The 15,744-nt window shown below is 43.0% G+C and overlaps 1 protein-coding gene across 1 annotated transcript in view; it reads right to left on the bottom strand.

Annotated features, from left to right (window-relative positions):
* Window positions 1-4,618: 4,618 nt before the first annotated feature.
* LOC310943474 (uncharacterized protein) overlaps window positions 4,619-15,744 on the bottom strand; it is a gene marked incomplete at both ends in the record, with an annotated part of 37,972 nt that continues 26,846 nt past the window's right edge. Inside the window, 7 exons of the mRNA XM_083909055.1 lie at window positions 4,619-4,715; window positions 8,717-9,305; window positions 10,094-10,742; window positions 10,824-11,620; window positions 12,137-12,275; window positions 12,388-12,489; window positions 14,902-15,009. Coding sequence (XP_083765181.1) covers window positions 4,619-4,715; window positions 8,717-9,305; window positions 10,094-10,742; window positions 10,824-11,620; window positions 12,137-12,275; window positions 12,388-12,489; window positions 14,902-15,009 — 2,481 coding nt within the window. The remainder of the gene's footprint in view (window positions 4,716-8,716; window positions 9,306-10,093; window positions 10,743-10,823; window positions 11,621-12,136; window positions 12,276-12,387; window positions 12,490-14,901; window positions 15,010-15,744) is intronic.

Here is a 15,744-nt window from a genome sequence, read left to right as displayed (position 1 = left end):
AAACTAAAATGCTTGATAGCAAAGTAAAAAATGACCCTGGTGTGTAATTAGTGATTGATTATTGCTTTGTAGCTTTTTTACAGGTGTATTCACATCTAGTGTGACTGTGGAGGTGGGCGTGGCTGGCAGCTCGTCGGGTGCATGAGGCACAGGTGTGAGGGGAGGTGAGCTAATTGACACAACTGGGCCTAATTTGTAGGAATAGTAGTTTATTTTGAAAAATCCCATTAGCCACGTATATTTCAAAATGGCGCCATTTCCAGCTATCTTTTACATCAGAATTTCATTTCCTGGCCCAATTTCAGTGATTTTGGTGATCAAATGATAAGTGGTCAAATGATAAGGTAACAAATTCTAATGATTTAATCAGAAATCCTTTTTATAATCTCTTTCTTTACATTGATTCTGATGTCCAGGTTATAATTGGTTCTAACATTTTGTTTGTTGTATGCCATGCTGTACAAATGATGATGTACAGTAGTAAGCAAAGGATTCAGATTTGTAATAATTTGTGCATATTTTGTACATTATTGTTGAAAATACTCTGAGTAAATGGCAGAAAGAGATATAAAAAGGATTTTTCATTTTGACATTAGACATTTAACCTATCACTTGACACCATAATAACTGAAATCGGCCCAGGAAAGGAAATTCTTACGTCAAAGACGGTTGGAAATGGATAATGGGATTTTTCAAAAGAATGACCCAAGAGTTACATTCAGTCAAATTTTGGTGCTTCTTTCCACTTGTGAAAGAGTTTACTGAAGAAAATGCAATAATCTGCTCTACTAACTACTAATCCTCATAGAAATATAACAAACACTATATAGAGTTGCAGTATATGGATACCAGCTCACACTGGCTTTACAGGAAATGAAATGGCAGACAAGGTGGCAAAGGCAGCAACAGGACGCACTAATGTAGATTTAGAGCATCATTAAACAAATACTAAAGGCGAGGTGGCAAAAAACAATGGGAGGAAGAGAGAAAAGGAAGATGTTTTTCTTTTTCAAAATTCAAAGGAAAGTGGGAGAGGTTAGGTACAAGGACAGAAGCAGGAAAGAGGAAAGTGTCAAGGATCAGATTTGGTCATACAGGATTAAACAGAAGTTTCCTATACTTTCCTCTACAATGAGCTGACCATTTGAACCAGGTTTGTTGGAGCAGGTAAAACATCTAAAACTGTGAGGGAAACTCAATTTTCTGGCTCTGTGAGAATCAACTCACTGCGATCAGGTGTGTGTGTGTGTGTGTGTGTGTGTGTGTGTGTGTGTGGCTCTGATTGTTGTTGATGAAGCCCAGGTGTGTGGAGAGTGTTCATATACCCTGAGTCTCCAGTGCTCTGATTTGACTCATTCACCTTCAGAGGTAGTGAGAGGTTCTCCCTGTGGCTTCTTGAGTTGTCTTGAGGTGTATCTATAAACACAGACTCAGAACTTTGTGTGTGTTTGATGCCAGTCGCTTGTTTCCCAGTGTACAACTGGTGGTGCTGGAGAGTTTGTAGTGACTTCTTCCGCCTTTTGGGTTATCAAAGGTCTGTTGGGCAACCTTTGCCTTTCGTTTCATGTTTTCTGGGTCTCCGGGACAATTCTGATTCTTAATTAATTATGCAAAATCATCTTTTTAATCATTTTAATACTTATATTGGAGGCCCTATGAGGATGCAAAGTGTGAAGAAAGATGACCCGCTCATGTTTTTGTGGTCCTCCTCAGTCTAAGTACAGGAGATAAAACACGCGATGTTGACTTCTGCACTAATTTCTACGTCACGATGAGACATTCCTGGAATTGTTGTCTCGCAGAGCTCCACTTTGTCCCTAAAAAACACGAGAGTGCAGACGAGGGCAATAGTATCCGGAAGAGCAGAGAAAGAGAAGTCTGCAAAGTGTTCTATTCTTGGCTGCACAGTGCAGCACAGAGTTCTACACAAACTTCCAGCCTCAGAGGATTTATGTGTCCAGTGGATACATGTTATATATGATGGCAAAATGACCGCTTTTCCAAATGCTAACTGCTGTTAGCTGACAGAGCCTCAGTGAAGCTGACGAAGCTTCCTGTGTCTCATTTGCATTTAAAGACACAGGCACTCAAAACTGAGCGTTCTGAACAGAGCTGTTTTGGCAGGGTGATGAAGTGCTGTGGTGCTTCATCCTTAAGGTATTTTGACCAAAGTATGTCACAGACATGTTCATTAGGACACCAGGGAACTAGGTTAACTTGTAGAGATAGGGTATAATATGAGTCCTTTAATCATTTTAGTGCTTTATTTCATCAAGGAAGCCTGTAGTCCAAGCGTTTCCCCCCCCTTTCCAATCTATCGTTATTGCGATTTTGCGGTTTTCTGTCTGGTATAACTAGCACTCTTGCCTTTGCAGCAAGAAGACCCGGGTTCCTGGGTTCGAGCCCCGTTTGGAACATCTTCGGAACAAGGGCCTTTCTGCAAGGAGTTTGCATGTTCTCCCCGTGTGTGCGTGGGTTTCCTCCGGGTTCTCCGGCTTCCTCCCACAGTCCAAAAACATGCAATATGGGGATTAGGTGAATTGGTCACTCTAAATTGACCATAGGTGTGAGTGTGTGAGTGATTGGTTGTTTGTCTCTATATGTGGCCCTGTGATGGACTGGCGAACTGTCCAGGGTGTACCCCGCCTATCGCCCAATGTCTGCTGAGATAGGCACAGCACCCCCCGCGACCCTCTGGTGGAGGATAAAGCGGTAGATAATGGATGGATGGATGGATGGATTGGATAAAAGAGCCACACGACGAGCCCATGTGATGTTTAATTTACACATTTATTCTGATCACAGCTGTACAGGAAATGCATCATCACACGGCAGAAACACAATCTAAACCCGACCATGGCACAACAGCCGTCACAACACGTCCATTAATGTACAGGCTCAGTCAGCTCGATTCAATGTCTAGAATTATTATTATTAATAATATCATTATTTTTATTATTCACATAAAACCATCTGTCTCTCAAATATATCTTTGTTTTGCAAAGAGCATAAAAATACAAGTAGACTCTTCATTAGGGGTGGTTGATCCACTGTCTGAACTAGTTTTGGGGGGAAGGAGAAGCTGAGCCAACTTAGTGATGATCTCACACAGACTGGATCGAGGCTTCTCAATGGTTACAGCAGGATTTCAGACAGGGTGACTTATTTTATTGATCATATACTGAAGTACTCACAACTCAACCTATAAGCTACTCATGACACCACAAACAAACAATGAATGGCGTGGGGGGGGGGGGTTTTATCCGGAAACGGAGAAAAACATTGATGGAAAACAAGAAAAAGCAAAAGACACAAATGATTTTTGACTATACAAAAGAAAACTACCAAGGCACAGAGAGATGCTGAGTAAACAATATGGACACAAAGGGAGAGAAAAGGGGTAACAAAAAAAAAAACAGAGTGGAAGACAAGACGCAGGGTGAGCAGAGTAAAGGCAGTTTCACTATCCAACACTAGAGGGAGCCCTAACAGCTAAAACACCAGGTAAACTCTATGAACGCATGTATGCTTGAATGTACTACAGAAAGCACTGAAATATAGGATCATATTTTTTTTTTAAAACACTGTTCACTGCAGCAGGACAAAGGGAAACATTGCATGAGTGTAAATGTAAATGCTGCGGATTTCGTTTCCATGTGAATCTCCACGGGGCAGAGCTAAAACACCAAAATAGCAGAACACCAGCTGTATTAAAACCAGTGTGTGTGTGTGTGTGTGTGTGTGTGTTTCAAAGATTCACACGCACACACACACACACGTCGACGCTGTACGAGTGGGGAGGACACTGATATGAGCATTAGCAGGGACTACACGCACACACACACACACACACACTCTTTTTACAACAACAACAATAACAACAACAGCAACGACATGAACGGAGACGACACACAGCTCAGGAAGTGAAGCTACAGCCACAATCCCCCCACTCATACAGGAGAGAAACAGAGGCTACGATTCATCTGGAAAATTGCATCCTGTTGACGTCGCAGGAGGGAGACGGACTCGGAAAGCGGCCCGTCTTTTTTTTTTTTTTTGCGTGTGCTTTTAAAAATCCTCTCCAGTGTCTCATCTGTATGCATCACGCCTGCCTCGCTATCTATCTGTCAGTTTGTTTGTGTGCTATTTATTTATATTGATTTATTTGTTGTCGCAAGCAATATGCTCATCATCCCTCTGTCCGACCCCAGAGTCAGTAGAGACAAAAAAGGATTGGTGGAGATGATTGTGCTTCTCGGTTCCACGCTGTCTCGTGCTGGGCTGCAGAGGTCAGAGGTTGTGTGGGAGCAGCCTCCTCACTTCGAGAGGCCGACTAGAGCTACTGCACAAGATGAGGAAGACTCCCTCCTCAAGTGTGCAAGGCTACACGAGAAGCGCTCACACTGGAAGGACACACTCTCTCTCTCTTTCACACACACACACACACACACACACACACACACACACACACACACACACACACACACACACACACACACACACACACTCAGAGCACCAGCATGAAGCCTCGGGAAAGCTGTCTTCATACACCTACGCATGACGGCGGGGGGTGGGGGGGGGGGAGAGGACTCGTCGGAAATGAGACGCTGGCAGGAGATCAGTCGAGCATCGCGTCCAGTTGGTCGGCCAAGTCGTCAAACATGCTGCCGATGTCGTCCAAGATGGAGACTGTTGTCTTTTTGCTGGAAAGGGAGCTGTGATGTGTTGGAAGAAAAAAAAAAAAAAAAAAGAGTTAAGCTGATAATGAGGCAAAGAAAACCAACACTACTGCTGTCCAGCACCACCCTGCAAAAACAGCCCTACTAGAAATAATATTCTTACACTGATCTATTTTTGCAGCCCAATATATATCACAGCCTTAAATATGAATACAGTCTGATACAGCGTTGTACCTCCTTTTAAACAACATGGCTCAGTTTATCACTAAGATAAAATAACCAGGCCTGAAGACAAAAAAAACCATAACGCTTCCATAAATGTGTGGAAGACACACGTGTTTTTCTCACATCCATGGTCACATGACGCACGCCTCAAGACATTTATAGATCTTCATATTCTAAATTCACTGAGTTTAAGTTTACCTGCATTAAGACCACAAAAAGCACAGGGAAAAAAACAGACATGACATGGGGAAAATGTTTTTTTAATTTGTGGCCACAAAATACTAATTTGTTCCCACAAACAGTACAATTAGTATTTCGTGGGAACAAATTAGTACTTTATGGGAACAAATTACTATTTCGTGGGAAAGAATTAGTATTTCCTGGGAACAAATTTGTATTTCATGGGAACTAATTTGTATTTTGTGGGAACAAATTAGAATTTCGTGGGAACGAATTTGTATTTCGTGGGAACAAATTAGTATTTCCTGGGAACAAATTTGGATTTCCTGGGAACAAATTAGAATTTCGTGGGAACGAATTTGTATTTGCTGGGAACAAATTGCTATTTTCTGGAAACTAATTAGAACAAATTAGTATTTTGTGCGCATGTTTTACCTATTTCGTGTGGACAAATCAATTTTTTTTTTCCATGTCATGTCTGGGGCTCCGTAATTATTCAACATTTCCAGTAAATTCTCATTAATTTCCATGAAAATTGCCAACGTTTCTGGAAATTTACCGGGTATTTTCCGCCCCTTTGCAACCCTAGGTTGGACGTAAATCACATGTGACTGGTGGACATGAGATCGAATGCTGATTTAATGACTTTAAGTCATGTGAAACTCAGAATGCTCACATTTTTAGTTGGTCAAACACATTGAGTATTTACGATGCAACACTTGCATTAATTAGGATTCATGTCTCTTACCACCTGGAGTTTATCTCCCTGAAATCCTTCGATAAATATTTGGCTCTTTAGCTGCTAAATGTACACCAGCTGGCTCTGTTAGCTGTGTGTGGATGCAGATTTGTGCTGAGCAGCTGCGAAACAGAGGGTGCTTCACTTTTTTTTTTCCTCCCCCTTTTTCTTTAAAAAAATACCCAGCTGTGTCGTGATATTGATTAAAAACTGTAAAGTTGAGCCAAACAGGTACACGATGAGCTAAAACTCACGTTAAAATGATTCCCTGTAGACGTCATTAGAACAGACTCATCATTTCCACATTCACATTATACATTCTTATTAAATTCCATTCAATTTTATTTACATATACTAAATTCCATCTTGCATATTTTCTTGTATTAATTATTTTTTATTGTGTAGTTTTTACTTAAGTAAGTTATTAAATAAGTAATAAGTAATATTAAATAAGTTATTCTTCTGCTGCTGTAACACAAATAATCCTGCCCATGGAGGATAAATGAAGTAATATATAAGTTTTCCTCAACCTGTACACAGAGTGAGAGTCAGAGTCAGAGTGACATCCGGGTTAGTTAAATTTGTACTAGATACATCAGTGAAAAGTTATTGAAAGGTTTTGTGGATTCAAGGAAGTGTGCCCTTTAATGTCGGCATACATTGAGTTCCACTGAATTTCCCGAAACTTGGTGGTAAGAAGTTATAGACGAAGACAAACAAAAAAGTCGACAGTAACCATGGCCTCAACTCAACAGGAATTCGGCCATTTTGAATTTTGGCGTTTTGCGTACACCGCCAACATAAAAAATGCGCCAAATCGTGTGCAGTCCGAGTTTTTGTTGTTGTTGCTTATTTCATTTACATATTGTCATTGTATGTTGTTTGCGTGTTCGAAATAAACTACTACTCTTTTATATCCAGTACCAATATCACAGCCTTAAATATGCTAACACAATGCTCCAACTGTGTGGAAGACATTTGCAGCATTTTCTCACTTCCTGGTCGCATGACAGAGGTGTCATGTTTATTATTTTTTACAGCATGTTGCCTGATTTTACCTTTTCATATCATATCCAGTAATTTTGGCTGGTATCAGACCAATATCGATACAAACTAAGCTTAAGCACGGAATCGATGGACAGAGTTGGAAAACGACCATCACTGGCACAGAGGCTTAAAAACATTCCCTGTAGCTGGTTTCATCCAAAAGTTTTTGTTACCATATTGTCGGCACAACATTAAATGCATCGCCATTCAGTCTGCAGTTTAAATGCAGCATATAATTCACAGATTTTCAATCTAATTTAATCTCTTTTACAACACGTCACAAGTTAGTGTTTATGCAAAGTGAACATTTCCTTTCAGATGCTGCTTCACATAAAAGAATATCACTGACAAAACACGGAGTGACTTTTATAGCGAAGCAGTCGCGCGAACTGTTCGGTGTCACCATGGCAACGAAGGGAGTCGGCAAATCAAGCTGAAACTTTAACGATCACAACTTTATGTTTATGCCACGCAATAACCCGTCTCCGTCTGTTGGTTAAGGCAGTCGTCGGTTCGGAATATCAAGTACACATCAGCCTCGGCAACTGTTGCCATGGCAAAGGTACCAGAAAGAGGCACAAGTGAGAGCTGTGGTAAATTTAGATCACTTTTGTGGTGGCAAATGAGGACAAAACATTGCACCACTGACCCAGACTCCAAAAGTAAGTGGATCACGTTTCTCCAGCTGTGGAGAAAGTAAACTGCAGTCACAGTGAACTGGATTAAAACCCAGATGGCTTTACACTCAGCGAGCGAGCAAACACTTCTTGGGAGCTGGAACCTGATTTTCTCTCCTGCTTAGAAAATGATTTGCTGATTATTTGAGGGGAGGGGGGGTGACAAAATTGTTGCGCGATATGGCCGGAAGCACAGGCCTTAATATGTAACTACACTGATAACAAGTGACACAGAGAGGGAGAAGCTGAATAAATCAAAGCTCTTCTTGTGAAATAGGTTTAACGATTAGAAAAGAAAATGATTAACCTCATCCAGGGTGTTTTAGTGATGAGCAAGGACTAGGCATCAGTGGAGAGAGAAGAAAAACTCCCTTTTAACAGGAAGTAGTCACTGACAGAACCAGACTCAGAGATGTGCGGCCATCTGCCTCGACCGATTGGGGTGAAAGGAAAAATGGGGGAGAGAAAGGACAAGAGGGAGATGAGGTAGATATCGACTTTTAATTATAGCATAATAATAATGACATGTATGGTGGTAATAATAATAATAAGAAGAATAATAGTAGTAGTTGCGAAACAGGATCTGGATCCTGCAACCTGCAAGATGGGGTCACAGAGAGAGAGAGATTGGAATGGAAGATCTAATCCTTTGTTGTTAAAGGTGCATTATGTAATAAATCTAAAGCAACTGGCCATAAAATCCTCCTAATATGTCACAGAGACTCAGGAATAATGTTCATATAACAAACTGAACTCACCAACAACAACAGTACAGCCAAAATATTTGCATTAAAAAAAACATTTTGCAGACTGCAAATCATGTTTTGGCATGTGGCGCCACCTACCGCTGTCTACCAATCATTGCAGTCAGTAGAGTCTCAGCTGCCGAGCAACCACGGGTTGCCAGTTACGTCAAAAAACGAAACCTAAAAGACCTCTGTATTTTGAATTTGAATGTAGTAACCATTTTTGGCCACATTCTTACACATGGCACACTGATGTTTCCTCACTGACCTGCTTTTGTGGTAAACTGACAGACTGTTTGCTCGGTACGTGTGTGGAAAAGCTAATGTGTGTTCTCATCCTCATCATCATCTTGGAACCAGCTGCCCTGAGAGATTGCTGTGGGATGTAGACGGCACAATCTGAGACGAAATATAAACACTCACTCATTTTGCGCATCCTCCTCTTCGATTTTGTGCTCCACGGCCTGCAGAGCTGCAGCCAAGGAGGAGCTGGTCTCCTCCAACCGATGCTGCACCACCTCCTCCTGCGCCGCTCCCTCGACGTGACTCTCCACCTCCTCTCTCGCTCCTTCCTTCATTGAGGGTTTCTTCTCCTGGTCGCTCGGACTCTCTTCGTCTTCTCTCTGCCTCTCCTCCTCCTGTTCGTTGTGCTCTCTACTCCTCTCCTCCTCCTCCTCCACCTCCACCTCCCGTCCACCAAGGAGGTCAATGGAGAGACCAGCGATGGAGGAGCGCGGAGGTTTGACAGGGTGGGACGAAGGTGTGGATGGACTCTGGGCTGGGGAAGGCGATGCTAGAGGGAGTCCTGGAGAGAGGGAGGGAGCAGAGGGGTGGTCGGGAGCAGGAAGTGGGGCAGCAGAATGTGGAGAGGAGGATTTGGGTGTCAGGGTGGGACTGGTAGTGACAGGGCTCGGGCTCATGGCAGCCGACGCCACTGTTGTCTTGCCTGGTTTAGGAGCTGTGGGAGGTCCGCGGGGCTTTGGGGATACAGGAGGAGGGACGCGCTTCGGCTCTGGTCAGAGAGAATCAGAGAGAATTCTATCATGTGTCTTCTTATACATTATCACTCAACAAGATATTAGACCTATTGACCTTACAGCAACAAGGAAGTGCTCTGAATTAATGTCATATAAACTCAGGACATGGAAACGTGGAAACTGAAATCTGCTGCTCACAATCAACCTTCTCCTACATCTGAGCGTGGCCGTGCTTTTACAGAATTTAGTATCACGGAGACTAGGGGTGAATTCCAATTCCTCAATCTTAACCCTCAATCTCAAAAATGTGCGCTTCTCCGAAAAATTAAGTTGAGGGGAAAGTTTAAGGGCTGTATCGCCCTCAATATTGAGATTTTCCGAGACCACCCTTGGGAGCAAGGGCTACCCAGAATGCATTGCGTGTTTTCACATAACAAAGATGGCGTCGAAAGCAGCGAGTGCGATACAAATTAAGTATTTTCTTTGTTTATAGAGATATAAAAATGATGAAAACCATTGTATTATCTTAGTTTAGGCCCATATTATGGATTACTGACGTCATTGTTGCGTAACATTTATTTTTATTTTACGATCTTTTGTCAATAGCCGGCCGGTGCGACAATTAATCGTTTGCTATCGTTTACTTTTCAATAAGCCGTGGTGTGACAACCTAATAACTTGACTGACAAACGGATCAGTTAAGATTAAGGGTTGAGCTTGAGGGTTAAGATAGGCATTGGAATTGGCCCTAGTTCTCCATAACATGTCCTTATTATTGTATAATGAACAAATTATTATGTGTGTGGGTGTGAGTGTATCTCACCAGGACTCTGTGCCTTCTCTGCATAATCAGGCCCGGGTATGGGGACCCTGCGTGTCGGTGTCGGTGGATCAGCTTGTGTCTTTCTCAGAGTGACTGGTTTGGGTGAGACTGCTGGCTTTAGTGACTTCCTGGCCTCCATCCACTCGCAGCTCTCTGTGTTGGTCTCCGTCCTGTCGGAGACCTGAGACGCTGGCCTCTGCCTCAGGACCACGCTGCCATTGTGCTGCGACTCAGCTCCACTTTTCCGGGTGCCATCTGTGTGACTGTTCACAGAGTCCGATTGGTTATTGCTTTTAATTCCATTTTCTGTTTGATCAGACATGCAGGGCCTTCTTCGTATGGTTTCAGAGCCAGTTGTCATGGTAACAACAGTGGTAGTTGCTGATGCTGGTGTTTCAGAGTCTGTTGCCGGGGGACGAGGCTTCCTCCGGAGTGTCACTGTGCCATCTGTGATCTCTGCTGCCGAGGAGACCACAGTGGAGCGGGGCCTGGGCTCCGGGCGCTGTTTGACTGGTTGCCGAAGTAACAGGTCAGTCTGATCACCAGGGATGCTCTCGGGCCCGCTGATGGTCCTGCGACGGGAATCATAATCCTCAGATCCAAGACCTCCTCCTGCGCGGGCCTGGCGACGAAGCATGGGTGGACTCACCTGAGGATCACAGGATTATTTACACATGCTTATCACCAACTGTTTTAAAACCGAGCCAAAACCAAACCAAGTCAAACCCACCTGTAAGTAGGTGCTGCTTCCCAGATTCTTCGGCAGGGTTTTGGCGCCACCCATCGACGTTTCCAGCATGGCAGCGAGGCTGCGAACGCTCCCAGAAGCCCCATCTGATCTCTCCAAGCCTGCTGACTCCTGAACTTTTAAAGCTGATCCCAGGCTGCCGCAGTCACTGGCTCGCCTCTCTCGATAGGTCGGCAGTCTGAGTAGTCCGTCAGCCTGCCCCTCTCCCTCCCCATCACCCCCGGTAATGGAAGAACAGGAGCGTTTTGGTGGCGTCGGTGGCCGACCTTTTCGGCGCGGACGCAGGGTGACCGATGATTGGCTGCGGTTAACGGTGACATCATTAGAGACAGCAGTACGTGCAGAGCTGCTGCGGCACACAGTGGCATATCTAGAGTCTGATTCTGGGCCGGTCAGGCTGTGAGTTCTCCGTCGGTCTTCCTCCTCGATGGGGAGCTGAAGCAGAGGCACGGACGAATCTACCGATGTTAGCTGGGTGGAGGGGCGGGGCCGCGCCCTGGGGGACGCCTGCTTGGTGCGGGCATGTTGCGGGGTTTGCGGTGGAGTGTGCGTAGGCGTATGGGGAGGGGTCTGTGAATGTTCGAGACCCGGACGGGGTTTGGGCAGCGGACTGGGAACACCGTCCCTCTGCTTCCTTGCTTCTTTCCGGGGCTCTGAGCTGGTGCCGCCACCTGGACTGGATGGAGGCGTCAAGGGGCTCTGAGGAGGCTCGGAACCGCTTTCTCCTTTCTGCAAATCCTTCAGTCTCCTCACTCCCAACATCAGTTTCTTCTGATGGCCTGAAGAAAGAAAGATGTGCAGGGGAAGAATGGAAAAATCAAAGCTCTACTCACGGTGCTGTAACATGAGGACGGATGTTAATACCAGGTCTGATCACTAACCCTAACCCAGAGAATACAAATCCCCAGGCTGAGACAAAGTGTTGGGTCATGGGACATTTGATGCTTTGGCAACAGCAGAATTCAGCAAAAAGAACAAGAAATATACGGTATAACTACATGAATCACAATTGGGAAGTAATCTGCTATTTTTACCTCCACCAAGTAGGTTATGTTTTCACTGGTGTTTGTTTATTTGTTATCAGCACATTGGTGTTAAATGACTTCAATCCAGAACTTCCTGAGTACAAGCAGCACAAAACATTTGATAAAAAGTTGAAACCTGGCTCTGAAAGTCCACTCATTACAGTTTTATTCACACGTTTTCATAATCATACCTGTCATTTACGTCCAATTGAACAGAATCTAAAGCTCTACGTTTCTACTATATCATCTTATTTCCTGGCTGTGTCTTACCGAGCTTAGTGATGCCAATCTCTTGCAGATCCTCCTGGCTGATGTCCGAAACAAAGTCAATGTTTTCATAGCCATTCTGCACCAGAACCTGGTAGTACTGACTGAGACCCAGGTGAGAAAGCCAGTCTGCCAGATTAGCCTAAACATACACAAAGTCATACACAAACACAAGCACACAATGTAAAAAATAACCCAAACCTTTTATTAACAGTGACAGAACTCTTTGCTGAGTTAGAACACATGAGACTTACAGGTTTGTGATCCGGCAGCCAGTCTGTGGTGGGCAGCTTGCTGATCTCCGTCATTAACTTTTTCCGATGTCCAGGCTTCATGACCCCAATTGCTGTCAGGTCCTTCAATGCAAAGCACAATTCAACATGGCTTCTGCATGTGGTTTTATTTTTCCTAATATAAACTTTATGCCTGTGACATTTGTAAATAATCTTCTAATGACTATCATCTTTCCTCTAGCATCATAGCTGTGTCTGCCCCTGTGGGGATGGCATCGCGAGGATCTTGATATGGATACTGATTGGTATCCATACTGCTTATTGATACCAATACTTATCGATACTCTTACTGATACTTTTCTGTCATTGGATGCTCAGAGTCATAGAGAGGAAACTTCTTAACTCACCACCAGAGGGCAAGTTGGTGACACCCCTGTGGCATTAGCTGTTTTAAGTTATTAAAAGTGATGTCTGGGTGTCTGGAGTAAGTTTGAGTATCTGGGATAAACATTACAGATATCTGCGACGTCTTTCAGTAGAAATGACATCGCAGATATCCGTAACTCGATTTTCACTAGTTATAATGACGTCACTTTTGCCATTTGTGTGCATGGAGTTTGTCATTATACTGTAGATATCTACAATTCAGCTGCTGATATCATCAACTTCCTAATATGTCACAGAGACTCAGGAATAATGTTCATATAACAAACTGAACTCACCAACAACAACAGTACAGACAAAATATTTGCATTAAAAAAAATATTTTGCAGACTGCAAATCATGTTTATGTTTTGAAATCATGTTTTGGCATGTGGCGCCACCTACTGCCATCTACCAATCATTGCAGTCAGTAGAGTCTCAGGTTGCCAGTTACGTCGGAGCTACAATGGCAGAGAAAACGAAAAGCTAAAAGACCTCGTTATTTTGAATTTTAGTGTAGTAACTGTTTTTGGCCACATTCTTACATATGGCGCCTTTAATTCAAGATATTTTGCAACTGAATTTTAGATATCTATTATGACAAACTCCATGCACATGAACAGCCAAATTAAAGTCATTCTGACAAGTAAAAAAATCAATTGCAGATATCTGTAACTGTACGTTTGACTAGTAAGTATGATGTTGCAGATTAGTTAGTGTTAGTTCGTGTTAGTGTAGTTAGCGTTTTAACGTTGAAACCGCTCGCCATACAGTTCACGTTAAGCCCTCCATAAGTGATGAAGCCGCACAGAGAGCGCTGTAGTTGGTAGCAACAGCAGAAATGTTAGCGTTGCTTCAAAATTAGCTTGAAATTATTTTGTGCCTACATTTCAAGTTCTTAAAAGTGCTGCTAACAGTATCAAACAGCTTCATGTTTAATGTTCAGCCTCAAATTAATTTGAGAACTTTAAATGTAGGAGACGTCACAGTCGTTGTTAGCAGCAGCAGAAACGTTAGCTTTGCTCAATGTTAGCATTAATAAACTGCGCTAGCCTTTTCTGATTTCCAACCTTTCTAAAGCAAAGACAGAATAGAAGTAACATAAATATCAGTAGTATCGTTATCAATACTTCAATATCGACCACTGATGGACATCAATTGAATATAGGGTTGCCAAGCATTCCCTAAAATAAGGAATTGTTCTGTATTTCAAAGATAAGACATGTTCTATATTGAGCAGATAAAGAACACACATTGTTCCTTATTTTTCAAGTCAGCGCAAAACTGTGACAGAAAAAAATGACAGATTAGTCCACTAATGAAGATAGTGATTTGTGTTAAGGGAAAATAAAATCCCTGTCCTGCTGTCAGGCCCGTCTGTCATACGAGAATTTTTTTAATTGTCACTTTTAATTAGTCGACGGATTCACTGTGAATCCTGTGTATCATAGCAACAGAGATGTGGTAAAATGTAAAGGTAAAATGGCGACAGGAAGATACTGCTCATGTGGGGGAAAAAAAGGATTGTAAATATAAAATAAAGTGAATATATTGACTTTTAAAGTCATCTTTGGTTGATAGAAAGTTACAAACATAGTAATACTATTGTAAAACTGCATATATTTAAGTGTGTAGTGTGTTGGGGGTAATGTAGCCTATGCAAAGTGCAATATATAAGTTACATGCAATGTTTGTAACTTCCCCGTTCCTTATTTTCTTCAGGGATTTTGGCAACCCTAATTGAATATCAACGTTGATACCCATCCCTACACACACACACACACACACACACACACACACACACACACACAGAGGCTTTTGAAGTACATTCAAGGACAAACACAGATAAGCATTAACAGCACAGGCTGTAACACATAGCCACATGTGTGAACACAGGTATGCAGATGAAGCAGACAGCGTATGAGAAGTGACTGGTTGAGGCTCAGGACTCACACCGGGAGGGTCAGGTGACAGAGACACAAGGGTCATGATGACATCATCCAGGTCAGTGGGGGGGGGGGGGGGAGAGCTGATTTGAGAGCTGAGCTGTGTGGAGCCTCGACAGACAAGGGGCAGGAACGTGGTGAGGGGGTCAGGGGGTCATGACCTTACCTCAGGGGTCACGCGGCTAATGGTGTCTAGATCATATCCCGCGGTGAGGAAGTGGGTGGTGTAGAACTGCAGCTGAAACTCACCCAGCCACGCCACTACTGCCTGCTTCTAGAACACAGAGCACAGAACACTACTGCCTGCTTCTAGAAGAGTCCACAGGGTTCTTCTAAAGCACACAACACGCACACACACACACACAAAGGCATGCACACACACATGCACATACTCCTGTTTTGAAACACAGCATTGTCAGCCTGGTTTAGAACACAGGGGACAAGTCTTTTCTAGAAAACAACAGAGATTCTTCTGTTATAATTCCAGGATTTAACTCTGCTCTTCAACAAACCCAACTCCATGAAAAATCTATCAAACAGAAACCATTTCTGTGCTGTTTTAAACTATACAATCTGGTTTTAAACCATGTTTGTTGGTCAAGATGCACATGCACTTTAACCCCATGTAATTATCTCTATCTGTTTAAATAGCAAGACACATACTCCTTTGATTTGAGCTGTTTAGATCGATACTCCAACGTTTTTTTCTTTAAAGGTGCATTATGTAATAAATCTAAAGCAACTGGCCATAAAATCCTCCTAATATGTCACAGAGACTCTGAACTCTGAACAAACTGAACTCACCAACAACAACAGTACAGACAAAATATTTGCATTAAAAAAAATATTTTGCAGACTGCAAATCATGTTTATGTTTTGAAATCATGTTTTGGCATGTGACGCCACCTACCGCCATCTACCAATCATTGCAGTTAGTAGAGTCTTAGCTGCCGAGCAACGGGTTGCCAGTTACGTCAAAAAACGCAACCTAAAAGACCTCGGTATTATG

Source organism: Microchirus variegatus (genome assembly GCF_963457635.1).
Source record: "Microchirus variegatus genome assembly, chromosome: 23".
NCBI lineage: Eukaryota > Metazoa > Chordata > Actinopteri > Pleuronectiformes > Soleidae > Microchirus > Microchirus variegatus.
This window is presented reverse-complemented; position numbering and strand designations above follow the sequence as displayed.